This window comes from Ochotona curzoniae, unplaced genomic scaffold (assembly GCF_017591425.1).
Source record: "Ochotona curzoniae isolate NIBS_2020 unplaced genomic scaffold, NIBS_Ocur_1.0 contig_430, whole genome shotgun sequence".
NCBI lineage: Eukaryota > Metazoa > Chordata > Mammalia > Lagomorpha > Ochotonidae > Ochotona > Ochotona curzoniae.
In genome coordinates, this window is record NW_024466219.1 from 28,955,289 (window position 1) to 28,981,905 (window position 26,617).

The 26,617-nt window shown below is 46.0% G+C and overlaps 1 protein-coding gene across 1 annotated transcript; it reads left to right on the top strand.

Annotated features, from left to right (window-relative positions):
• The first annotated feature begins 4,459 nt into the window (after nt 1-4,459).
• Nucleotides 4,460-6,379, top strand: CCDC185 (coiled-coil domain containing 185). The gene is made up of 2 exons (XM_040985798.1): nt 4,460-5,599; nt 5,660-6,379. Exons 1-2 carry the CDS (start codon nt 4,460-4,462, stop codon nt 6,377-6,379), a joined length of 1,860 nt encoding a protein of 619 aa, XP_040841732.1.
• The last annotated feature ends 20,238 nt before the right edge of the window (nt 6,380-26,617 follow it).

Consider the following 26,617-nt stretch of genomic DNA (forward strand, 5'->3'; position numbering starts at 1 on the left):
ACACCACTGCACATACTTGCCACACCCCCTTGGCACAAACCATGAGTCCAATGTGCCAGGTATCTGAAGCTCCACATGGTAGCCTACAAGGCTTCCTCATCCAGATGTGTCTTCCTGCTCACCTCCATCTGGTGAAATCTTCATTCTATCCTCCCACATCTAGCTCCAATATTAGCCCTTAGGAAATCTTCCTTTATGGGTGACATAAAGCAAATCCTTCTTTTTGGGACCAGTGTTGTGGTGCAACAGGTTCAGCTACCACCTGTGATACTGGCACCCCATATCAGAGCACCAGTTCAAGTCCAGGACATTGCACTTCTGATCCAGTTCCCTGCCACTGTACCAGGGAAGGCAGCAGAAGACAGCCCAAGGAGTTGGCCCCTGCAACCACATGAAAGACCCAGATGGAGTTCCAGGCTTCTGATTTAAGCCTGGACCAGTCCAGTGGAGTGAGCCAGCAAGCATATGGATGATCTCTTTCTGTCACTTGGACTTTTCAAACAAAGAAATTTCACACACATACATACACACACACACACACACACACACACACACACACACACACACACACACTCTTTGTCTATTGATTCACTCCCCAAATGGTTGCAATGCCCAAGGCTAGGCCAGGCTGAAGCCAGGAACCAGCAGCTTCATCCAGGTCATCCACATGGGTTTTGGGGACCAAGCACTGGGCTATCTTCTGCTGCTTTTCCCAGCTGATTAACAGGGAGCCGGATCAGAAGTGGAGCAGCCAGAACACAAATTAATGCCTATATGGAATGCCAGTATCCTAGATGGCAATTTGACATGATATACCAGAACACCAGCCCCAATAGATAAATCTTTGAAAAAAGAACAAGCCCCTTTATTCCCCCTGGGAATTCTGTTTAGGTGATTGTATAGTCACTTGCCTGATCTGTTACCTGGATCTGTTTATTCTAGCAATGTTGTCATTCTAATCCTGGTCTGGACTTTCAGCATCCTGTGCATTATGTCCTTAGGACTGTGTCTTTTAGTCTGTCAGTAATCAAGGTAGGTGAGGCACACACAGCTCCAGGGTGAGTTCCAAGAACCAGTGGAGGCAGCAAGAGGCCACTAGCTGCTGGACTAGAGATCTAAGCCCTTAGATTCCACTTCTGGCTCTGCTCCAGACTAATCTTGTGTCTAACTCTACCTGGCCATGGTTTGGTGTTGTTTAAATAATGTTGATGAAGGTTCTAGAAGCTGCAGTGTATAAGAGCCACCACATGCAAGTCACTACTGTGTTTTTCATACATGAACTAATTTGTGCTTCACAGGACAAAGATTGAAGCATTGACTGAATCCAGTCTTTCCCACTCCCTTTGGGGCTGTAGAAGATCTTGCAGTGATGAGGAAACTAAAACTGCGAAAAGGCTGTTGACGGGGACTCCTCGGGTGGCTGAGCAGGCTCAGGAAAGTCTGCTGGCTCTCAGGGCAGTAAGCTTGCTCCCCAACATTGCTTTTTCTTGACAGACAATGGCCTGAGTCCCAGCCAGAACCACACATGTTTGTGCAAAATATCTTCTAAAGCTTGAATTGAGCCATAGGATGTTCGGTGATCAACACAGCTAAATTCATGTCTAAAGCTTGCTGAACTTAAAAAAATAATAATACCATGATCCCATTGCAGATTTGGTTTAATGTCTTAAAATATTTACCTCCCATGAAGAAATGTAATCATATAAAATAATTCCAGGAGGACATAGAGTGGTAACAATAGAAATTAAGAAGAGAAGCAGTTTCTCTCATCGTCAACTAGAAACATGCTCATGAGTACAGCTGAGATGCCCATCCTGGCGGAGCAGCCCCTCAGGATGGGGCAGTCACTGTAGTTAGGACTGCCAGGTACCAGGTAGCTCCAAGGACATGGTGGCCATGACCCTCTAACATACAGCTGGTCATAATTTTCCTAAAAGCCTATCTCAATTCAAAGTGCAATTCCCAAGAGGCAGCATGCTCTCATGGAAGGGGATGGCAGTAAAGTCACAATTCCTGCAATAGGACAAGGAACATCGAGGGAAATCAGTTAATCAGGCCGCATTGCAGAACTTACCTAGGGAGAGTTCTACTGGCCCTGCTCCACTGGGGATTGCTACGAAGGAGAGGTGAGCCATACTCACTCCTTCTGTAAGGAGTGGTCACGTTTGAAGACTCTGTCCAGAATGTTTCCTCCAGTCCCACCTTGATTTGCTCAGGGCTGCGAGAGCAAAATGCCACAGGTCCAGTCATGTACAAACCATGGAGAAAGCAGGCTGGCAAATCCAAGCACGGCAGCTTTGCTGTCTGCTAAGGGCTGACATGGTGGTCTTCTCCCTGCTGTCATGTAGCAGAAAGTATGAGAGTGTTCTCTGGGGTCCCATTGATAAGGACATTAATCTCATAGCTGGAAGCTATGAGTTTTAAGTTTTAAGTTTTAAGTTTTCTTTATTTGAAAGAGACAGAGATCTTTCACCTGCTGATTCATTTTTCCCAAATGCTCCAAACAGACAAGACTGGGCCTGGCCAAAGCCAGGAACCCAGATCTCAACCTGGATGTCGCTTGTGGATGGTACAGACTCAGGTTCTTGGGTCATCACCTGCTGCCTCTCAGGTGAACATTAGCAGGAAACTGTGTTAGAAACAGAGCAGGGACAGGAACACAGGTATCCTGAGAGGGGATTCCATGTCCCGAGCGGTACCTTAAACACTGTGCCAGGTGCCATCCCAGGGCACACCCCTTGTTGCCATTGCACTGATGGTTAGACATCAATCCAGGGATGCTGGCAAGAAGCAAACATCAACATTCAGACCACAGAAACCCTGGAGAAGGGAAGAGGTTCAGCAAGGATCCATGGCCTAGACAAGAAAGAGCCTGCAAGATGCCCCTAAGCAGCCTAGACACTCACCCAGAGTGGTTTAAGACAGCATTAACTGCATTTGTCTTTTTTAAGCTAAGAGCATACAGAAAATTTTGAAAATACACATATTTAAGTCTTTAAACTTTTAACCTAAGCCTAACTGAACATCAAAATAATACTTACTGAATGTCTTATAGCGCCAGGCTCTCAATGAAGCATTTCATCTAACCTTAGGAGCTTTTCAGAACTGCTGCTATCAGCCACTGCACTCCACCTTTCTACTTTTCCAGAGCTGGAGGGTCAGAAAGTTACTTACCCAAAATCATGCAGGAGACTCATACACCTTTGCGTAGCCAAGGCCAGTGCTTCTCCTAAGAACCCTGGATGCCACAGAAAGAGATTTAGAGGAAAAGAACAAGAAATAATGCGATTGCTTCCTGGTGCTTGGGCGTATTCCATGGGTGTGTTAATTTTCCTCCAGACTCTTGTCTTGTACAAGCAATCTAAGTGTAGAAGCATCTGTGGTACACATCTGCGGTGGTAACATTTACTCAAAAGGTGAACAAGTGAACACAGGCATGAGCATGGGTTGCCCCACCCAGAGAAAGGCTCGTTGTGAGTGGGCAGTGGGCAGGAGGATTGCCAGAGGGAGGAGGTGTAGGGGAGAGAGGGAGGGAGAGATGGTACCTGCGGCACCTCCAGCCACAGAAGACAGGGGCAGAGCTCTCGGTGGGCCTCTGTGAGGTGGGAGGTGGTGCCACTGCAGGCCACAAGCCACCTGGGAACTTTGTGTTCCATGTGGAGCTTAATTCCCGCATTTTCCTATGTGCCCTACTTGGTTCCCAGGAAAAAGAGGTGGTTTGATTGACAAGTGGGAGGACAGAATTCCATAGATAGGTTTCCAGCTTACCCAGACTCAATCCTCTATCAACTTAGACCAATATCAGGGCACACTGTATTTCACAATGGGCACGGGGCATTTATATTTTGACAAAAGCACTAACTGCTATATTGGAGGGGGGGACACTTGGAATCATCTTTCTTCTGCTCTTCTGTTTAAGAAAGCGAACACTAAAGCATACTTAGCTTTGGCCTGCTCATGGGCAGGGGTGGTGTCGCCTATGATTGACGTGTTTCATCTGGACACCTGCAGGCAGGGACAGTGATCCAGGAGATTCCTCCTGTACCTCCGCAACCGCCCCCTCCCGGCCCTGCTCCATTCTGAGTCTTAAGGGAATTAGAGTATCTGAAGAGTTATTGCGGGACATGTAAACGCACAGTCCTGCCTGAAACACCAGGGATGTGGGCAGTGTCACCATGCATCCTGAACTTCAATGTCATCTCCAATCGCCTACAAACCCCTTTCTCGGCTGCCTGCCTCGAATTCTGTTGCTCCCTGCACAGGGTGTTGGTGGGGCGCAGGCAGGCAGGGGCCTGAACTGAGACCGGTGGGGGACCTTGGAGGGGCCATGCGCATTGTGAAGTGGCCGGCGTCACAGGCGGCCAGGACCCTGGGAGGGGAGGGCGGGGCGGATGGTGCAGGGTCCCCCGGAGCCCTGGGATCTTCCTCTGGCACAGACACTGGGGCGCCCGGAAGGAGTATGGCGGGCTTTGGCCACCTCTCCCCGAGGCCATATCGGGACCTCTGGGAGCCCGCGCCAGCACACGGAGGGATGGGCGGCCCGGCACCCAAAACCGAGCCAGCCCTGGACTCCTGGGCCAGGACTGCGGGCGCCGAGAGGGAAGCGGCAGCAGCCTGGCTACACCGGAGCTCTTCGCCCTCAGCGACACGGACTCGTGAGCGGGCGTGCAGTGCCTCGCCACGGGAGAGCCGCAGTCTCACCGACGTGACCCCAAGGCCGCCCGATCGCGCCAGGAAGCACCCATCCCGCAGCCGGCGCCTAGAAGAGGCCTGGGGTGAGACAGGGGGCAAGTCCAGGCAGGCCTGGCAGCAAGCATCCTCGCCGCAACCGCAACAGTCGCATCCCTGTCGGCACTGTAACCCGGCCCAGGGAGACTCGCCGCCACCGTACCCCAGCGGAACTTACACTCCCTTGAGTGTCGAAACTTTCGGGGGAGGAAAGGTGCCGAGCGGAGACCAGTGGGCAGTGCGTACGTGCGGACAAGGGGGTCTCTGGTCGACTTCCCCAGTTCCCACCGAGAAATCTTTCGTGCCTTCCCAAGAGTTTAGGACACAGGCCTGTACATGCCCCCAGAAGCGAGCGGGTAGCGATCGGGCGGAGTCGGTGGGCAGTCGCGGCTCGCAGCCCTCTGTGTCCAGCAGGGACACGCAGAGCCAGCACAGCCAGGCTCTCACTAGCACGCTGCAGGAGGCGGTGATGTCCTCGCGCGACCAGAAGATTGTGGCCCTGGTGCTGACCCGACTCAAGAAGGCGCAGAGGATGCGGGAACTGCAGCAGCAGGCGGCCCTCGCCTGGGAGGAGCTGAAACAATCCGACCAGAAGGTGCAGGTGACCCTGGAGCGGGAGAGACAACTGCTACTGCAACAGAGCCAGGAGCAGTGGCAGGAGAAGGAACAGCGAAGGACCCACGGGCGCCGCGAGCCGCACAGCCTCAGGCGCAGCAGCCCCGGGAAGAACAGGATCCTTGCGGAAAACAGGTGGAAGGCGCCGCAGGACGACCAGGAGAACCAGCGCCAGGAGCAGCCCGAAGGCGCGCGCTCCCAGGCCGAGCACCCCAAGCAGGGCCAGGTGCAGCGCCTGCGGGAGCAGGAGAAGCAGGTGCAGCTCCTGCGGGAGCAGAAGAAGCAGCTGGAGCGCCTGCGGGAGCAAGAGAAGCAGGTACAGCGCCTGCGGGAGCACAGCAGCGTGCAGCTGCAGCGGAGGCTGGAGGAGGCTTCTCACAAAAGGCACCAGCACACTGTGGAGGACCAGAAAAAGATCCAGAACAGCAACCTGAGCTCCTTGGTCAACTACCAGGCCCGTAAGGTGCTCCTGGACTGCCAGGCCAAGGCTGAGGAGCTGCTTCGGAAGCTGTCCCTGGAGCAGAGCTGCCAGCAGTCCCAAGAGCTCCAGCAATGCCTGATGAAGGAGCGGTACCGGGTACTGAGGGAGAAGGCCCGGAAGGAGGCGGAGCAGTTCCAGCAGGTCAGGTGGCGCGCAGGAGAGGAGGAAGAGCAGAGGAAGGTGCGAAAGAGGGTGCTGGGGGAACTGAGCGACCAGAAGATCCGGCAGGCCCGGAACCGGGCTCACAAGAGCGCCAGTGACAAGGTGCAGCACCTCCGCGAGCTGCACGCGCTTCGGGAGAAAAACCACCAGGTCCTGAAGCTAAGGGCGGAGAAGGAGGAGAAGTGCCACGTGGAGGGCATCAAGGAAGCCATTAAGAGGAAGGAGCAGAGGATGGAGCAGATGGCCCGAGGGAAAGACCCAGCCTTGCAGGACTTCCACAATGTACCTCGGGTCTGCAGGAGAGACGACTCCAGGGAGCTGCCCAACAACCACTACGATCCAGCGGCCCCGGAAGCCCAGCCACGTGGCGGGTCACAGAGGGGACGCTACTGAGCACAGACCCTATCAGCGTGCAGCAGCCAGAAAGACACCTAACCCTGCAAGTCGTTTTCTAATCTGATTATAACTGAGCATTGATTTTTTAAAAAGTACATAAAATAGCTGCGATTTCCTCTCATGAAGCAGTTTGTTGATTGGCTGACAGTGTGGAGGGTTGGGGAGAGAAAGGAAAATCCTTGGCTTTGCAGATGGAGATTTGCAGAGAAAATTTAGACATGTGGCTCTCCAGTCACTTTGGAAGCAAGTATCCAGCACTTTTTGGAGAAACAGAAAAATCTCCAGTTGGGGAGGCAGCTCTGAGTCCTGTTTGTTTTAGTCGTCCTATCCCAGTATTAGGAAAGGGTATAAGCCATTACCAAAAAAAGGGAGGGGGGCAGCTTTTGAAACCTTAAATCCTGTCTTCTCTCTCGGCAGGTCACGGTGTACTTTAAAAATTTAGAAGCTCTGAAGAGGCCTGCAACAGAGCAGCTTAGGACACATACAACAACGTCCCCTGCTCTGATTTTTTTTTTTTTCCTGCAACCTTTCATGGAACTGATGTTCTTTGAACCGTTTTTTTGCAAAGGTCACTCCAAAGTTCTCCCCAGGTTGTAAACTTCTGTGCTGTCCCTTCCTGTATGGCCAGCAGGTGCTTGTAATTATACTACCAGTGCCAGCGCTGAGCACTGTGTAGAGCCCTGCCATCTAAGAGCTCGCTGGCCTCTAATGTGGCAGATTTTTGTTCTATTGTTGGTCAATCCTATTCAGTCTTAGGCAACAACATTCTATTAGACTCTTTCTCTTGCCCTGTATTTCTCTTATCTCTTGTAATGTCATCCTACCCACATTGTGTCTAATTAACCTAACTGAGCTCTGAGGGAATGACTAAACATGACTCAGCAGCATGACATTTCAAGAGCAAGGAACAAATAGAAATTAAGCCGTCATACTTTGGACACCTATGGAAAGACGTCTATGTTTTCTTTAAGAAGCCCCTCCTGAGCCTGAAGCAGTAGCCTGGTCGCTAAAGTCCTTGCCTTGCATGCTCCGGGATCCCATTTAGCCACCAGTTCTAATCCTGAAGGCCCACTCCCCATCCAGCTCCCTGCTTGTGGCATAGGAAAGCAGTCAAGGATGGCCCAAAGTCTTGGGATCCTGCACCCACATGGGGAGCCCCGGAAGAAGCTCCAGGTTCCTGGTTTCGGGTTGGCTCAGCTCTGGCCATTACAGCTGCTTGGGGAGTGAATGAGTGGACAGAAGATATTCCTCTCTGTCTCTCCTCCTCTCTGACTTTCCAATAAATCTTTTTTTAAAAAAAAAAAAGCCCCTCATGTGACATTTGTGTGTGGGGGTGAGAGGGAGAGGAGAGAAAGAGAAAGAGAATGAATGAATAAGCCCCAACTGGAAGTTTTTTTTTTTATCAGCAATTATGAAATGATATTAAATGTAACCTGACAAGGGGTTTTACACACAGGTCAACATGAGGTCTACTGTTCCAGCTGTCAGAAACTCACTGAACACCAAAAAAATAAGAATGCCTTAAACTGAGTGAAAAAGACAATGAGGGGCCCGGCGCGGTGGTGCAAGTGGTTAAGTCCTCGCCTTGAACACCCGGGATGCCATATGGGCGCCGGTTCTAATCCCGGCAGCCCCGCTTCCCTTCCAGCTCCCTGCTTGTGGCCTGGGAAAGCAGTCGAGGACGGCCCAAAGCTTTGGGACCCTGCACCCGTGTGGGAGACCCGGAAGAGGCTCCTGGCTTCGGACCGGCATAGCATCGGCCGTTGCGCTCACTTGGGGAGTGAATCATCGGACGGAAGATCTTCCTCTCTGTCTCTCCTCTCTGTATATCCGCCCTTCCAATAAAAAATAATAAAAATAAATCTTTAAAAAAAAAAAAGACAATGAACAGATGCCAGAATGAAGAGAATTTTTACATTTATCTGAGATTTAGAGCAGCCATAATGGAATGCTTCAATAAATAATTATGAGCACATTTGAAACAAAGAATTTCAGCAAGGAAATAAAAGCAATGAAGAATCAAGAAGAAATTTTGTTTACATTTTTAAAAATTTGAGAGGCAGAGAATCAAGACAAAGAGATAGCTCCTGTCCAGTGGCTCATTTACCTAATGTCTGCAATGGCCTGCTCTGGGAACCAGGAAGCCAATCCAGGTCTCCTATGTGGGTGGCAGAAACCCAATTATTTGAGTCATCATCTGATAACCCCCAGGATTTGCATCAGCAAGAAGCTGGAGTCAGCAGACAGAGACAGACATCAAACTCAGGTTCTGCAATGTAGGACATGGACAACTGAACCAGTGCCTTAACTGAAGTGCCTGCTCTTGGAAATTTTACAACTAGAAAATACAATGACAAAACTAAAATATTGTAAGGTTAAAAAACATAAAAGAGAGCACAAAGGAAAGTATCTGTGAACTAGAAGATAATAAAAATTATTCAACCTTAGAAAATTTATTTTTGTAAAATAGCAGAAAGCCTCATGAACCTATGGGACTAGACCAAAAAGATCTAACATTCATAGCATTGGAATCCCAGGAAAAAAGTAGAAAAAGAGCAGGGATGGCAAATATTAAAAATAATCATATTATGATTAAGTTTTATAACTTTCCAAATTTTTGCAAATGAATCCCCAAAAGACCAACAGAAATTTATATTGCATATTATAATCTAAATTCTAAAACTAAAGGCAGAAAAAATTCTTGATCAAGAAAATTTTTATGAAAGCTGCAGACAGAGAGCATTTATTAAAAATGCCTATGTTAAAACCAGGTAAGGTATTAACATAGGGTATTAACATATTCAGAGTAAACAAAACTATAAAATGGATTAGAGCTTTCAAACTTATAATGAGTGCAGCCAGCAATATACATAGCAAAGCCAAACAGGTAACAGAGCTACAAAACATGTGAAGCAAAAAGAACTGGAAAGAGATAAATTCATGGATATGGGTGAAGAACGCAGTATCCCTTTCCAACAACCCATAGTGCAAGTAAGTAGGAAATTGGGGAGAATACAAAATAGCTCAACAACAACATCAGCCAATAGGATCTCATCAATATTTACAGGGGACTTGAACAATAGAACATGCATTTCCCCTCCCCACTCCAGATTTTATGGACATATATCAAGACAGAGCACATCCTGAGCCATAAAACAAACTCTATAGATTTAGAGGAATGGAAATCACACAAAACCATAGAATCTACTTATAAATGAGTAACAGAATGATACAGAAAAATCTCCAACATTTGGAGACTAAGCAAAACACTTGTAAAAATCTATGAATGAAAACGTCTTCAGAAATTTAAAATTACATTGAACAGGAGCCAATGTTGTAATGCAGCAGCTTGAGCTGATGATTGAGAAGCCTGTATCCCATTGTGGAGCACTGGTTTGAGTCCCACTGCTCTGCTTCAGTGCAGCTGCCTGAATGTTCCATGAAGACAGGAGAAGATGGTCCAAGGACTTCAGTCCCTGCCACTCGTCTGGGAGACACAGCTAAGCTCCTGGGTGCTGGCTTTGGCTTGGCTCAGATCTAGCTGTTGCCACTATTCAGGGAGTGACCCAGCAAGCAGAAGTTTCTCTACCTCCTCCCCTCCCCCAATGCTTTTCAAATAAATAAAAATATATTGATCTGAATGAAAATAAAGTATCTTAGATCCATGGGGTACAGCTGGAACAGTGCTGAGAAGGAAATTTATATTAAAGTGTACATTAGAAAAGAAAACAAGTCTGAAATCAATAATGTAAGCTTCCATGTCAAGAATTTAAAAAATGAACAAACTCAATCTAAAACAAAAGAAGATCATGAAGATCAGCAATAAAGTAAAAGGAAAAGCAATAGATAAAATCAGTGAGATGAGGACTTGATTCTTGCAAAAGTTCAATAAAATTGACAAACCACTATTAAAACTTAGAAAAAGACAACACAATTATCAATATCTTGACTAAAGCAGTTATCACTACAGAGCATAAAGACAACAGGATAGAGAGGACATTTTAAAATGTACTAACATTTACCATCACTAAATACAAGAAGTATGCTCAATGTAAGTCTAACAAAACATATATAAGACTTGGGTACTTAAAGCCATGAAATTCTGATAAAAGAAATTAAATGAGACCTAAACAAGTGAGAGACACACTGCTCAGGGATTAGAGACTCAAATAATAAGGCTGTCAATCCCACCCAAATTAGCATGCAGATTTATTGTATTTCTTTTCAAAAACACAGCCAGATATTTTCTTGTGGTCATAGTAAGAATTTCATGGCAGTTTTTATTATGTAATAGTTTCCTGAATCCAATGCTAGACCAATTTTTATTTTTGAAAATCTGATTTTCAAATATACTCAGAATTGGGGAGGAATGGATAGCAAATCAACATCACATTTCAAACATTAAATTGCTTTTTATGGCATAATTTTAAAGACTGTGGTCTTAGTTTCTTTCTTTAAAAAAAGGATTTAATTTTTTTTTTAAATACACAGAGAGAGAGAGAGAAAACAACAGAAAAAGGAGTCTTTTGTCTACTAGTTCACTCCCCGATGGCCGCAAACAGCTGAGACAGGGTTAGGCGGAAGCCGGGAGCCTGGAGTTCCATCTGAGTCTCCTATGGGTGGCAGTGTGGGCCATCCTACGCTGCTTTCCCAGGATCATTAGCAGGTCACTGGATCAGAAAAGCAGCCAGAACGGGAACTGACATGCCCATGGGGCTCTTAGGTGGCAGCTTAAGATGTTGAGTCACAGTGCCAGGAGTGCCACACAGGAGTGCCACAGTGCCACCACAGGAGTTTTAAAGAAGTTTCTTTTGACTTTGAGGGGTCTCAGTGTTTCTCCATTGAGTGTAGAACTCCATGTGGGACGAGCTGTTTCCAAGGTCCGCCCCGCCCCGCCCCGCCCCGCCTCCGCCCCACCCCACCCCGCCTCCGCCCCGCCCCGCCCCTGCACACTGATCCTGCAGCAATGCCTTGCTGACAGGAATGCTGACTTGACTGAGTATTCAGACACTGAAGCTTCCCCGGCTTGGAATGTCCTGAGCATGATCTGCAGCTGCCTTCTCTTCCTTTTTGTGCATCTCTTAATCAAGGGTCTTCCAGTAACAACAGGCCTTCAAAAACTGTTCTGGAGACATCAGACACTTGCCAAGAACCAGAGGGTTTTGGGTATTTTCCAATTCAGTGTTGAGTGACAATCAGATCCATTTCCCGTCTAACCAGAATAATTCCATTCTAGCTAATTTGTGCTTCAAAAAGAATGTTTCATGTGGATATTGCAGATATTCTAACTCAAAGAAACCAAGTCAGGCATACTGGTAAGTTTACATTTTTAAAGTTAAATAGAGGTGAGCTAAGTTTCACAAAAAGTTCTGAATTTTGCTTTCCCTTTGGGATAGTTGTCACATGGATTGGGTGGGGATGGTAATTGGTAAATACCATGGCTCCTCCCAAGTCATGGAGGTGGCAAAGGAGCAGAAGGCCTTGGTCCCAGTTCTTGCAGAGTGAGGGAGTCCTCTGACAGCTGTCTGCATGAAAGAAGGCCTTAACAACATTCCTGGAAAGTGCACATGTATTTTCATTTCATTTTTCCACTGAGCATTTGAGGCTCCTTTGTATGTGCCACCGTTGATGAACACCACCTTTTTATAATCATTTCACAAGTAGCCTCATTGGGCTCACCTCAAAGATAGGCTCATGTTTTAATCAAGGTTAATAATTGATGTCGCCACATGGTCACTCAAAACCACAGACTCATGGGCATTCCATCTGCAATCCAAGGAGATTTCTCCACCTCCAGTAGGGAACATTCCTGGAGGAAATTTGGAGTGGACCAACTTGAGTCACAAGCCCTTCCCTTGGAAGAATCCATTTAGAGTATCCTGCTGCATACCATTACACTTGGTCTAGTCTACAAATGAGATAACATTGGAAAGGGAGTACTTAGGATCCCACAAAGAAGGAAGGATTCTGGACAATCATACAGATTTGAGCCCAGAGAACAATCACAATGTGTGACATATGGGCCATCATCTCAGCTTTTCAGAGTCTGCAGGACAATGAGATGGGGAGCACAGCCAAGACTTGAATCCAGACACGTGAATATGGAATGTGGGTATCTCAAGCAGTGAACTGTTGCTCCAGACACCCATCTCTTGAATCAAGTTTTAAAATCGTAATACAACCAACTTCAAACTCAATGGATTCTTAGGATGTTGAAATCTTAAACAGCTTGTAAATAAAAAATTATAATAAACATTTGAAAATACTTGGAACTGGAAAATAATGAAACTGTTATAATCCAAGGCTTATGGCATGTAGTGAAAAAGGTGAGAGAAATGTAGAGACACAAATACTAACATGAGAAAAAAAAAAAACAGAAAATTGGTGAGCTAAGTACCTTACTTGAGAATTTAGAAAAGAATGGAATAAATGTAGCAAAGTAGAAAGACAGCTATACAGAAATTAATGGAATAGAAAACAAAGATACACTAGAAATGGTTTTTTAAATGTTGGTTTTTTAAGATAACAAATTCACTTTATTTTTGACTATGTTTACATAGTTAAGAGGGATGCATACCCATGTGGACCACCAATTAGGCTGGGGAGAGTCAAAGAATGAGAGAAAGTGGATAAGACAACTGACTCCAATTTTCTATTTTCTTCCTGTATCTGAAGAAAGTCAGGAGAGAAAGGGAGAGTACCACTCCTAGAATCCCAACTGCAACAGTACCTGAGAATGGGAGATGGCTGTCTGATGTCACCCTAGGGTACCTGATGTGGAACATGTTCTGAGGATACTGCTTAAGTGGTTTTGACAGTTCTGAGATGCTATTGATTTTGTTGCTCCAAGGATGAGAAAATCCTTCCAAGGTCTATTGGCTGACATAGTTCACCTTAGAGTTTTAATTTGCCCAGACATTTGTTCAGTCCAATTTGTTCTACCCTCCATGGTACTGGACGTCCTCTGCAGGCCTCAATAAACTGCTTGTCGTGTCCCCCATAAGCATCTGGGTATACTGTAACTGTGGAGACATAGTTCTGAGACATGCACTCCCTGGTCAGACCACATATCCTGTGATTTTCACTGCAGTTGGAGTTCTGAATCTAGTGATCCAGTTCATGGGGGGAGGTCCCCAAAGAAAGCTTGCCAGAGGTGACCCCAACATGACTCTTATGTGGGCTAGCCAGTGTGGGATCCAGATCAGTCCATCACCCACATCAGCCTACCAAACACAGTGGTAGTTACAGTTACCTGGTCAGTTTTGTTCCAAGTCCCATCTCATACACAAACCAGTAGATGCTGTGGCCAACCCTAACCCTACCCGCCACACACTATGCCCTCTAGCAGGAACTGCAGCCTAGTTGGAGTGACCCCTAACAACCCCAACTTGGCCAACCCCGAAGTCCTGGTTCCTGCTCATGTCAGTGTGTACAGCAGACTAATCCAGTCTGCCCCACATCTCATTTTGCTCTTGTACGTTCAATGGGCATTAGAGCCTAGCTCAACCCAACCGACCACACTATCCAGCCCACACTCATGCCAGCAGCTGCCACCACCTGTCTAGCTAGGCCTGCCCCCAGCCCTGGTTCTCATGCTCACCAGTGGGAGTTGTAGCCTATCAGAATGATGTCCACAATTTCCCTACTAGGCGTACTCCCAGCCCCAGATCTTGCACTTTCCAGGTGGTTCTATACTCTAGCCTGACAGGATTGCTTCCAGTCCCAGCACTTGCCAGCTGATGCTGTGGCAAGGGTCAACCAGTCTGCACTTAATTCTGGCTTGTGCTTGCACCAGTGGATATGATCACTTAGCCCAGCCTGGCTCTCCCCCAACCCAGCTCACGTGTAGGCCAATGAGTGTTGTAGCCCTGCTCAGCCTATTCTGCTCCCAGTCCCAGCTTTCACACTCACCAGCAGGGAGTAGTGGCCTAGCAGATTAGCCCTCATAGCTCCCCTGCTGGGTTCTCCCCTGATCCTGGGTCTTATGTGTGCTGGTAGGAGCTGCAGCCCAGACTGCCAGGGGTGGCCTGCCTTACCTCAGCATCCTCTAATTATGTTGTAGACTGACTCAGCCTGGTCTACCCCCAATTTCAGCTCATGCTGGTGGGTGCTACAGCCTAGCTCAGCCTGGAGGGTCCCCAGTCCTGGCCCTAATGTAAACTGACTGGTGTTGTGGTCCAACCCAGCTTGTCTTGCACCCCATCCTGATTCTCACATTTGCCAGTGGGTATCGTGAATTGGCCCAGCCTGACCTACCCCTAGACCTGACCCACACATATGCTGGCTGGCACTGTAACCTAGCTTAGTCTGGGTTGCTGCCAGTCTTGGTCCTTACACTCACCTTCTGGGACTATATCCTGACAGAGGAGTTCCCTAAATCCTCTATCAGGTCACCTCCCACTGGCAGACCTCTTGTGCACTGAATTATTGATCCAGTCTGACTTGGCCCACCTATTGTCCTGGCAGATACAGCAGCCTTACCCAACTGACCCACACCCATTCTAAACCCTACTGTTGGGTTAATACAGCCCAGTTACACTCAGTCCATCCCCAGATCCCACTATTTCATGATTCAGTGGGTTCTGAGACCTATCCCAGCCTGTCCTATATCAACTTTGGCTCTTTCAAGTCCCAGAGGGTGCTAAAGCTACTAGCCTAGTCTGACACACCCCAACCTAGTCTACTCCCATGCCAAGGTATACTCTAGCCATGTCCAGCCCAGTTCACTGCCCCCATTCTGACCCTCATGCTCACCAGTGAGAACTGCACTCCATCGGGACATCTCCTTAGCTCCCCAATCAGGCTTACTCCCAGCCACAGATTTTGTGCATGCCAATCTGACCCAAGCTGGCATGGCCCATTCAGCATTTGGCCTTTGCCATCAGATACTACAGCCTGGCCTGGCCTGGTAAGCACTCAGTCCCAACTCTCACTGGGGTGCTGCAGCCTAGGCCTGCCCAGCCTCACCCCAATCCCTGGATTTCATGCAAACTGGTATGTAGGTGTGACAACCTAGCCTAGCTTGGCATGGCCCACACCCCATCCTGGCTCCTGCATATGCCAGTATGCTATGGCTTGGTCTGGCCCTCCCCAGTCCCCAACCCCCCCAGACCCATCCCACACACTTGCTGACAAGTGAAGCAGCCCTATTCAGCCTGAGCAACACACAGCCCTGACTCACATGCTCACCAATGGGAGTGATGGCCCATCAGGGGAATTCCCCAAGTCCCCCCCGACAGGTCTACTTCTAGACCCAACTCTTACATATGCCAGCAGGTGCTGGGTCCTTACCCATGCCCTCCCACTCTGTGTGTGTGTGTGCTGGTGGATGTTATAGCCCTTCCTGCCCCACATCTGCTTCTTGGATTTGCTTGTGGGTGCTAAAGTCTGGACCAGCCCAGCACATTCACAACCCCAGTACCATGAATGTTGGTGAGTTCCATGGTCACACCTAGCTCAACCTGTCACCACCTCCAGCCCTCAAACAAACCAGTTGATACGGCAGTTCCACAGGGGTGAGCCCATGATCTCCCACAGAATCTGCTCCCATTTGAGTTGCCTGTGAGCTGGTTAGTGTCATGTCCAAGCCTAACATGGTCTACGCCATGCTGCAACACTCATCAGTGAGTTCTACAGTGGAACCCTGACCGACAGGCCCCCTGCCATGACTTTTGAGTGTGCCGGTAGGTAGTGGTTGATACCAACAATCCTAGCTCAGGTCTCCCACATGGCCGGGTATATTAGTTTGGCCCTGAAAGGTCCACTGTTTTTCCTCCTCTAAACTCCCTAGCCTCAGCCCCCCTCATTTACCTGCAAGCACAGTAGCCAAGTTGGCGAAAGTCCCCCAGAAGTCATTCCTCATCTGTCACGTTCTCTCTCAGCAGTCCTCCCTCCCACATAGCTCCAGTCCCATTTCCCTGTGCAATCCACAACCCTCCTGCTCCCACCCCTACCCCATGCCTAGATCCTCTGGTGGTCCTCTGGTGGTATGCTGTGCAAATCTGTAGCCCTACCTGCCTACCCAGGGCCCACACACACTAGCACACTGGTCCCCAGACCCTGTCGGCTGGCATGCCAGAGTCTGGCCCCAACACGTCTTAAAAAAGAAGAAGAAGATTAGGCATCTATGCTGGCTCACTGAAATAGTTAACATAAATTTGGCATTAACTAGGCCCAAGATGCCCACCAGTTATTAGCTGCTTTCTCCCAGCAGTGTTAACACTTGCCTAGCTATAATGTAACCTAGGCCATTGCCTACAGCTAAAGAAAGTTAATTTTTAAAAATACAAAATAAAGTAACTAAGTTTCTAGCACAAATATTCAAGAAACAAAGAGATTCACAAATAATATTAAAAACAAAAAGGATATAATGAGAGATCCAACAGCGACTAAAAAGATAATAGTGTACTACAAAATAAGCTCTATGCCACAGAATGCAGAACGAGGCATAAACTGAGAGAAAATGAACACATTCTTTTAAAAATAGCCATCTTCAAAAAAAAATTACAAAGCCCAAATAGCTGATAATCATTAAGACAAGTGAATCAATTGTTTAAACTTCTCACCAGGAGAATCGCCAGTAAGCTATTCACAAAATGTCTCATCCTTATCTTCTGGAAATTCTAAGAGCAAAAAAACACAATACTCCCAATATATTGTATATATCTTTCCACTGTACCTTCGATACTAAAACTCAAAAAGGAAAAATGCAGTAAGGAGGGGTAAGATGTTTGGTGCAGTAGTTGAGATGGCTACTGTGATGCCTGCACCAGCTGTTACAGAGTCTAGGTTCAAGTACAGTCTCTGCTCTTCCTGCTTCCTGCTTGCATGGAACCTGGGAGGCAGAGCTGATGGCTCAAGTAGTTGGGCTTTTGCTACTTACATAAGGGAGCTGGATGCAGGTCCTAGTTCCTGGCTAAGCTCTGGTTGGTGTAGCTATCCGAGGACTAAATCAGTGGTTGAGAGGTCTCTGTCTCTCTCTGCTTTTCAAATAAAAAAAAAAATTTTCAAAAATTTAACAGAATAAAGAAAAATAATAGGAAACCTTAATTCATGCATGTAAAGGTAATAATCCTACATAAACATTAGCAAAATGAATCCTGTACTTTATGATGAATGATAATAAGCAGGGTTATTCCAGGAATACAAGAAAATATGTAATTATCATTCACTGCATTAGTTTATTAAAAGAACAAAAGTGATATATGTATTTAAATAGATGGATAAAATATACTTGATGGAAATTAAAATACTTATTTAGGACTTTTCCAAAATCAGCTAACTTAGATTAGAAAGGAATTTTCTTGGTCTGATAAAAGTTCCTCACCAAAAAACCTAGAGAAACATTATTTTTTTTCTTCATGGCTTCTCATTTAAGGGAATGAATAGAGAAACACTATTTTTAATGATAAAATAGTGAAGTCTTTTAAAATCAAAAGAAGACACTAAATAAGTAAAAGTTACAATGTTTGGAAAGGGGATACTATTAAATTGTCATTTTTTAGTGATTCCACATATTTTATCTATAATCGTAAAAGTTTGTGTATGTATTTACAAATATATGCACATATATGTGTGTGCATATTTATATATAACATAGATATAACACACGTTATATAACACATGTATATGTATATATAATAGAACTAGTACATACTCATGTATGTGTGTATGTATTATATATAGCACGTGTATGTATATATAGTAACACTATATCTAATAACCAAGAATTGAAAGTGCTTCAACATCCACCAGTAGTACAATGGATACATAAGCCCAGGCAGATCCACACAATGGAGTTTTATATGGCAAAGGGCAAGACACAGCTGGACCTCACAACTTAGCATTCAGTAAACAATCCAGACAAAAAGGAACACACATTTGTAGGAGCCACTGATGCAAACATGAATGCAAGCACAGCTCGTGTCTGCGTGTCTGCTGTGGAAGTCAGGATTGTGGAACCATGGAGGCAGGTCAATGAACAGAAAGGGTACAGGTTACAGAGCAGCCATGTATGGAAGGGAGCACAGAGAGAAGTACAGTCAGTCAGTGTTGGGTTTAAACACCAGCCTTGCTGCTTCCCAGGCAGCTGACCTACAGGAAACATAACCACAGCTCTCTTATCAGCAAAGTGGGCAAAATAATATCACTCAGCTCCCTGGATTGTTGTGAGGTGATGAGATAATGTACATGAGGTGCCTGGTTCAGAAAGCTCTGGAATATGGCAGCTATGGTGATGGTCCCTCAAGGGCCCCTCCATTCAGAATCTGGTGGCTGGGCATAAAACAAAAGGAACCAGACTCAACAGGGTTTTTACACTTCAAGAAGTTTCCTCCAAGCCTATTGTGGGGAACCCCCCACCCCACCCCACACCCCCACACATACTCCAGATTCAGCCTGCCTTCCAACTTCAATATGCTTTTGCCATTGAAACGCCTATCAAGGTCATGCACACAAATGCCAAACAATGACTTCAGTGCAGGGAAGGTGGCATCCTCAGGAGAGGTTCAATTCACTGTTTATTTTATTGCACTTGCTACAGAACCAACAGAACATAGGCCTTTGCCTTTACTTTTGTGGATAGAGTGCTTTAATCAAAGGACATTTTGATTTGGAGCTGAGATGCTATGGGCTACATTCTCACCACTCTATGGAAGACTAGTCAGGCAGCCACCCACCCAACCCTCACCCCCACAGGCATTTATCATGAAAAGAGTGCTGCACCTGCTTCCCCTGTCCTCCCCTCCCCACCTCAAATTTCCTGCTTTTTGTAAAAGCTTTTAAAATGGATTTTGGATTGTATAGCTTTCCTACAATGCTGTTTGTGCAAAAGTGTTTCTTGAATAATTATTTGTGCTTAGTGTTTGAAAAATAGCCCTGCTGAAAGGCAAGGAACATAATGTACCTATTTAATATAACCTATATTAACGGGAGCACCCCCGAGTCAAATTGAAGGAGATGGAGAGGGGACACGTGGATGATCAACATTTGGGCTTCTGGAAGTAAGCCATTAACAAGAACAGCCAGACTTCCACCACATGGTATCAATCAGTGCCTACTGAGCCTCTTTCAACAGACTGAGCAGGCTGGGAAACACAGCAAGAATGGGAGTGCAAATGCGTGTGTACATCACGCATACAAACATTACAAAAGATTGGTCCAAGTATCCCACTAGTATGGCTTCTGTTGACTCCCAAGATGTATTTTAAAGCTTTTAACGTAGCGTGGAAAACAGACAAGACTCTTTATGAAACAAGCAGGAAGAAGTGTGAGAGGTAGGGATTCTGCACCAAGCCACAAACAGAAGCAATGACCCAGAAAGAAGAGAAGCCATCCACACGCCACTCAGAACAGCAATCCTGATATGCTGGGACACATTTTTGTATGTTTCTGGCAGAAGAATACCAGGTACAGGTGATTTAGCCGGCGGGGGGGTGGGGGTGCAGGGGCAGCTTGAACAAAAAACTATCTTCAGAACAGACGGGATCAAAGATAGTAGATGTAGAAGTGCTTCAGATAGTTAACAGGATTACACTAAGGCAAGAAATCATTAGTGATGTGCTTGCTCAGAAGATACCAGAATTCTCCATCAATGATCTCAACGCCACAAGAGCCAATTGTGTTAGGGTGGGGAGAGCAGCCAGCTGTGGAGCCAGAAGACCCAGGGTCAAGAGCAACTGCCCCTGCCTCTCTGGTCTGGAGCATCCACATCTATGAGTGTGATCTACCTGCATGGCACTCCACAGGGCTTGGTTGGCAGGCTATGTGGATGAAAGTGTTCAACTCATGGAAGCCACCATGTAGTGAGCTTACTCCCCACCAGACCCCATGCACAAAACTTGATGGTAAAAAGCATTATTTTTCACTTAAAGCGAAAACCTGGAGGCAACAAGGTCAAGCAGCCTGCCCTCGGCTGACCCCAAGACAAAGCCTGTGATGGCAGCACTAGGCTAGACTCACCCTCCACTGTTTTACCTGGGTACATGGTAGCTTAATTTCCAGCAGGCTGGCTTTTGAAGGCGGCCACTGTTTGTTTCCTGAGCTCTCATCCCAGAGCATCTGTTCCAGTGTTGGTTGCCAATAAATATTTACTGAAATTGAAATGTTACAGCTCTGCATGATGGTCCCTGCTGGCCAGGTCAGGGCTGGTGACAGCTGTTCTGTGTGTGCTCTGAGTGACTCTCAGATCCAGGTGAGGTGACCTCTGTACACAAGGGACTCGGAGAACTTCACACATGCAGCTTCCAAAGGCAGCAGGTCCACTAATGGTCTACCCCACGAGATCCAGTACCTTGTAGGTGGCCAGGCAGGTGCTGGGTCCCTGAAGTATCACCCAGGCATGCTACAAAGTGTGTCTCAAAGTATCAACAGCATTGCATAAGAAGTAAGGAGTGAGAGCCTTAGAGAGAGGGAGGGAGAATGCACCTGACTATGCTGCTTCCCTTTATAAGCCTGGGCATGTTTTGAAAGCTTGATATAAAGACTGTATTGTAGGAAACACTGTATCATCAGTAACTTCTAAATGGAAATTACTAAAGTGTACACAATGGAAAATGCACCCAGCATTTCAAATTAAGACTTTCCAACGTAGTACTTCTTTGCTCTTAAAGACAGATGCACAGAGCTTGATTTGATGTGATACTCAAATACAACTGAAACATAATTTAAGAAGCTTGTTATCTTTGCTTCAATGATAAATTAATTCCATTGTAAATTTTCCTTAGGATCTTTTTCACATGCCAGGGATAACAATGTTTTGCTCTTCAGTTAAGTGGAAGACAGGACTGGATATTCCCTGGGGAGCTAATTGGTAGATTTGGTGAAGCTACTTTCTATGTGACCACATCACATTATTATCTCTCTTCTGAGTCTTTTCTTTGAAGAAAGCCTTTATACACAGTTGTCGTTCCCTGCAAGCACTTAGTTCTGAGTAAGTTCCTTTGACGTATGCACAACATCACTATTCACAACCCAACAAAGAATGGATGAATGAACTAGAGACAACCAAGCTGTGTTGACAACCTGGGAGGTTTGCAGATGGAACCATTGACCAATTTGGCACCGTGCTGTGAACTAAACCAAGCTTCACCTCTATTATGATTAGTCTAATTTTTCAGAGAATATTTCCTGGCCAAAATGCCACATGTAATGGAATTCATGCCCTCTGGCATGGTCAACCTTTACCATGAAGTGTTCCTCTCTTTTACTGGCTATAATCTTCACCTGCACACCTGAGGTCATAGACTCCTCAAAGCTGGTGGGATGCAGCGCCATGACTGATATGTGGGCCATATTCTTTAACTGTCACTCTCCCATCCTCCTGAAAACCCACTGCAGTGTGTCTGGCACTGCTACCAGTGCAGAATGCCGTGTTCCCAGAAAATGGTACAATGAATGTCCCACACGCAAAATCATATGTTATTCTAGAGACACATGCCTGCTGCCCATATGCTTAGACGCATATCTTTCTTGCAGGATGATTTCATCAGCCTTTGCCTGCAGCCCTCTGCACCTGCCTCTCTTCTAAGAACTGGGCACAAACTCCCCTTGGCCACATTCAGAGCCCTGATACAATTCAAATCTGGCACACCGACTTGCCATGTCAACCCAGCAGCTCACTGCACAGTACAGGCACAGTCACTCTTAGGAGGGGCTCAAGAAAGGTGCCCACCATAGACATGCCCCAGTTCTGCTAGCTGACATGGCTAATGTTACGAAGATAATTTTGCCTTAAAATATTTTAAAAACAAGTAAAAACTTGTTCTTATAACAGAAAGTCAACAGAGTCATGTAAAAAGGAGAAAGATTTTAGAAAAGTCAGGATTTTCCAACTGTCATCATCTCAGTAGATTTAAGCCAGAACTACTAACGGATGATAAAAGGAGTGGGTAAGGGCCTGGTGCAGTAGCCTAATGCTACTTGCGCTGGGATCCCATATGGGCACCAGTTCTAATCCCGGTGGCTCCACTTCTCATCCAGCTCCCTGCTTGTGGCCTGGGAAAGCAATCAAGGATGGCTCAAAGCCTTGGGACCCCTTCCAGTATGGGAGACCCAGAAAAAGCTCCTGGCTCCTGACTTCAGATCAGCTCAGCTCCGGGTATTTATGGGCACTTGGGTAGTGAATCAGTGGGCAGATCTTTCTCTCTGTCTCTCCCCCTTCTGCATATATGACTTTCCAATAAAAATAATTAATCTTTTTTAAAAAGCAGTGGGTGAAATTTGAAGGAGTATATTTACAATCTTAAAGTATCTTTCTACAAGATAATCATTAGTTAAAAGCAACTTTATAAAGTAAAGTTGTTTTACGAAGTGATGTTATTGTGGAGAAACTAGGCAGATCCTTCTTAACCAAATCAGCGAAGTTAACACCCTGAGTAATGAGACAGGTGCCAGCAGCTGCCTCCCCACAGGCTCATCAGAAGGCAACACCACTTCCACCACATCCCACAGCTGAGAGCACACAGCCTGCAAGCAATCATGAGGAGACATCAGACAGGCTGAGATAAACACTTTCTACAAAATAACTGGCCTATTCCCCGAAAAAAAAAACATCAACCACAAGAATACAAAAAGATGCTCGATTGGAGTTCCACATTAGGGAAGACTGAAGTGTTGCAACAACAGAATGCCTAGTCCCGGGTTTTCTTCCTACAAAGGACATTATCAGGAAAGTCGGTGAAATTGGAATAAGGTCTCCAGATTGGGAAATAGCAACTTTATCCTATGTAGATATGTGAGCATATATACTAGGTCTTAAAGAAGAAATGGAAATGTATATTATGAAAGATTTAACTATACATAGATTTGAACATTTTTGCACCAAAACATACATAGATTTTAATTGCCATTCTCTCATGAACTTCTAAAAGCATCTTCTATGTGGTAAGAAAGAAAGGGGTAAAACAAATGTGGTAAGATGTTAACATTGGGGAATTTGAATAACATTTTTCATACCATTCTTGTAGCATCTTTATATATCAAAAATTATGTCAAAATTAGTTTTTTCTCTGAGGTGTTGAAGGCATTTGTATGTTTCCAAGCCAGGGGTGGTGTGGCAATGGCTATTATTAAATTCAGTCTTGTTGGTTGTGCAGCATGATTCCCTGAACTTCCAAACTACTTAGAAAAAATTGGTTGGTGACAAATGAGGAAAGCATGGATGTGAGGTAAGTAGTGATGACTTTTTTAAAGTCAGAGTGACAAAGACACTCCCACTCTCCCTCCCCAGCGCACACACATACCCCGGATCTTCTGGTTCATTCTCCAAATCAATGTCAGCCAGCCGAGACTGGACAAAGCCGAAACCAGGAGCCAAAAATTTGATCTAGATCTCCCCCGGAGGGTGGGAGGAACCCAACTGCTTGAGCCAACACCTGCTGCTTTCCAGGATCTAGATTAGCAGCAAGCTAGAATCAGGATCAGAGCCAGGACTCATATCCAGTAACTCCCCTACGGAATGTGGGTGTCTCAACCCGAGTCTTGACTGCTGTTTCAAATGTCTGCTCCAGTGTTCGCACTTCTAGAAACACACACGTTCTGTCCCCAGCAACAGAGCACATTCTACTTGACTTCTGTGTGGGAGAAAGTGGAGGGTCTTGAACCAACTGCTCCATGTTCATAGATTTCTCAGAGACTGCTCAGTAACACTGAGCCAGACACTAAGACCTCAGAGCTGATCTCTCTTAGCCCCAAATATAATTCAGATGCAGCTTGAAGCTCTACCACAACGGACAACTGGCATCAAATCAGAGAAATTGAATTAAACTTGTCTTCACCTTTTCTAAGAACACAAACTAGTGGAGAACAGACAGCAATGGTGAGATTCAGCTTGTGCAAGTCCTGAGTGGAGAGGATGGCTTTGAATCTCAGTAAAGAAGCAGTGATCTTGTAATGCTGGGTACCCCAAGGCTGGATTCCAGAGGGGCAGCCACATTCCTCTCATGCTAAGGACAAGAGCCCCACCTCTTCGTGCTGATTTGAGCCTGCCCAGTGACTGGCGAGTCAAACACACAGAATGAAGGCAATATTCCGTGTTGATGGTGCACCTGTCATGTGCCGCTGTAATAGATCATTTAGTCCTCACAACAACCTGTGTGGCAGGGGTCATTAGTCCCATTTTAGAGTTAAAGTGAAGAGAGGCAAAGTAACTTACAGACTCGTCTTTGAGAAAACGGAAGAGCAATGGAGAAGTTTAAAATCAGACAGTGAAGGCAGCCCCAACCGCATGACTGCAATCAAGACAAAGCCTTTCTGCTCACGTCCTTGTCCAGTCTCAAGGCTCCGACCATCTCCTCCATGAAGGAGCCCCAGATCTCCAGCTCTTGCTCCAACCTCATTCCTGAGCTACATAAACTCCCCACCTTTAGCCAATGGCCTGGCATTTCCTGTGCAGTGCCCCCATCAGGAGCTCACACAACCTGTGCAAAACTGAGTTCCCCATTCCACATGAATTTCAAGCTCAGCTGTTTCTCTTTCTGGCCACTAGCATGATCCCTGTAACATTACAGGCTATGCCATAAACAATTTTCTGCTTTTCCTTCCTCTCTCGTATCTGTTCCACCCCAACACACACACACACACACACACACACACACACACACACACACACACACTCCCCTAAGGAATCTAGGTTCTCTTAGCAGAAACGCATGATGTAAATTCTTCCTAATCCATATTCTACAATACTCTTCCACAATAATTTTTCCTGATAGTAATCAATCAGGGAAAAAGATCATTCCTAAACTCATTTTGAATACATCTGATTTTAGTGGTTCACATGAACACTTCTGTTTCCAAATAAAATGAGATGGACCTAAGAAAATGGCAATTCCTTAGAATCTATCATGAATCATGCCTTGTTTTCACACACATTATCAAAATTAATTCCTTTGACAATTTTATGAGATAAATATAATAAAACCCATTTTATACACAAGTTCAAAATTAAGGTTCCTCCAATTCTACCTTCCTCCATTCCTTTTTTTTTAAGATTTATTTTATTTTTATTGGAAAGTCAGATTATACAAAGAGGAGGAGAGACAGAGAGGAAGATCTTCCATCCGATGATTCACTCCCCAAGAGGCCACAACAGTCGGAACTGAGCCAATCTGAAACCAGGTGCCTGGAGTCTCGCCTGGATCTCCATCCAGTGCTTTAAGCCATCCTCAACTACTTTCCCAGGCCACAAGCAAGGAGCTGGATGGGAAGTAGGGCTGCCAGGACTAGAACCTGCGTCCATATGAGATCCTAGTGTGTGAGAGGCAAGGAATTTAGCCGCTAGGCTACCGCGCCAGGCCCTGCCTGCCTCCATTCTTGCCGCCCATTTCACCTCACGATAGTACACTCTCCTTCACAGAACTTATATTCTTATTGTCTCCACAGTTTGGCCCTTTCTCAAACATCACAGAGTTGGGATCATGCGGTGTGTACTCTTTACAGTGTGTACTCACAGTGTGTACTCACTCAGAAATATGCAGTAATTTCCTCCATTTCTGTTTTTTGGCTTGATAGCAAACTCCTAGGGGTGTATCAGTTCATTTTACCCTGGGCGGTCAGTTTTAGTCTAGGCAAGCTAAGGTAGATGGTAGGAATACCTTGGGGACATTGAGGCTTCTATGATGTTTCTTAAACAATCTGTGCTTCTGGCTCCACAGCAGGGTAGATTTTATGGCATGAATCCAAGTCACTCCTCCTAGGAAGATGCCAATGGCTGACTTCCCGAAAGGCATTCCCTTCATCCTGAGATGCCAACTCCTATTATATGTCTACCTTCTTGAGCTTGCCATGTCCTCTGGGGAAAGAGAATACATCCCTCATCTCAAGCACTCATGTGAATCTAAGCCAGTCATGCTGGTCCTATTCCTTTTGCCTGGAACTGGTTTGGGCATGAACATGGCAGGCAATTCTGGCCAAGGGAATTCGTAATGGGAATTCTTCTATTGGACTCCTGGGAAAGATTCCTTCACTTTCCACACAGAGAGTGAGGACAGCTCCTCTTCTCCTACAGGAACAGGTGTGCCTTTGTGTCTGGGTGTGAACCTGGATGGAAGGCACTCAGCTTGACCTAAGCTAGGAGGGCAGAGCAGAAGTGCAAAAAGAAACCAGGGCTTAAAACCTTGCTGAGTTAACCTACTCCCGGAGCCTCGGGACTTATTTTCATGCGTTGTCCACACTGTCTAGTCTATTCTGAACTGAGGTTTCTGATATTCCTATAAAAAGTTACCTCAAGGAGATGTG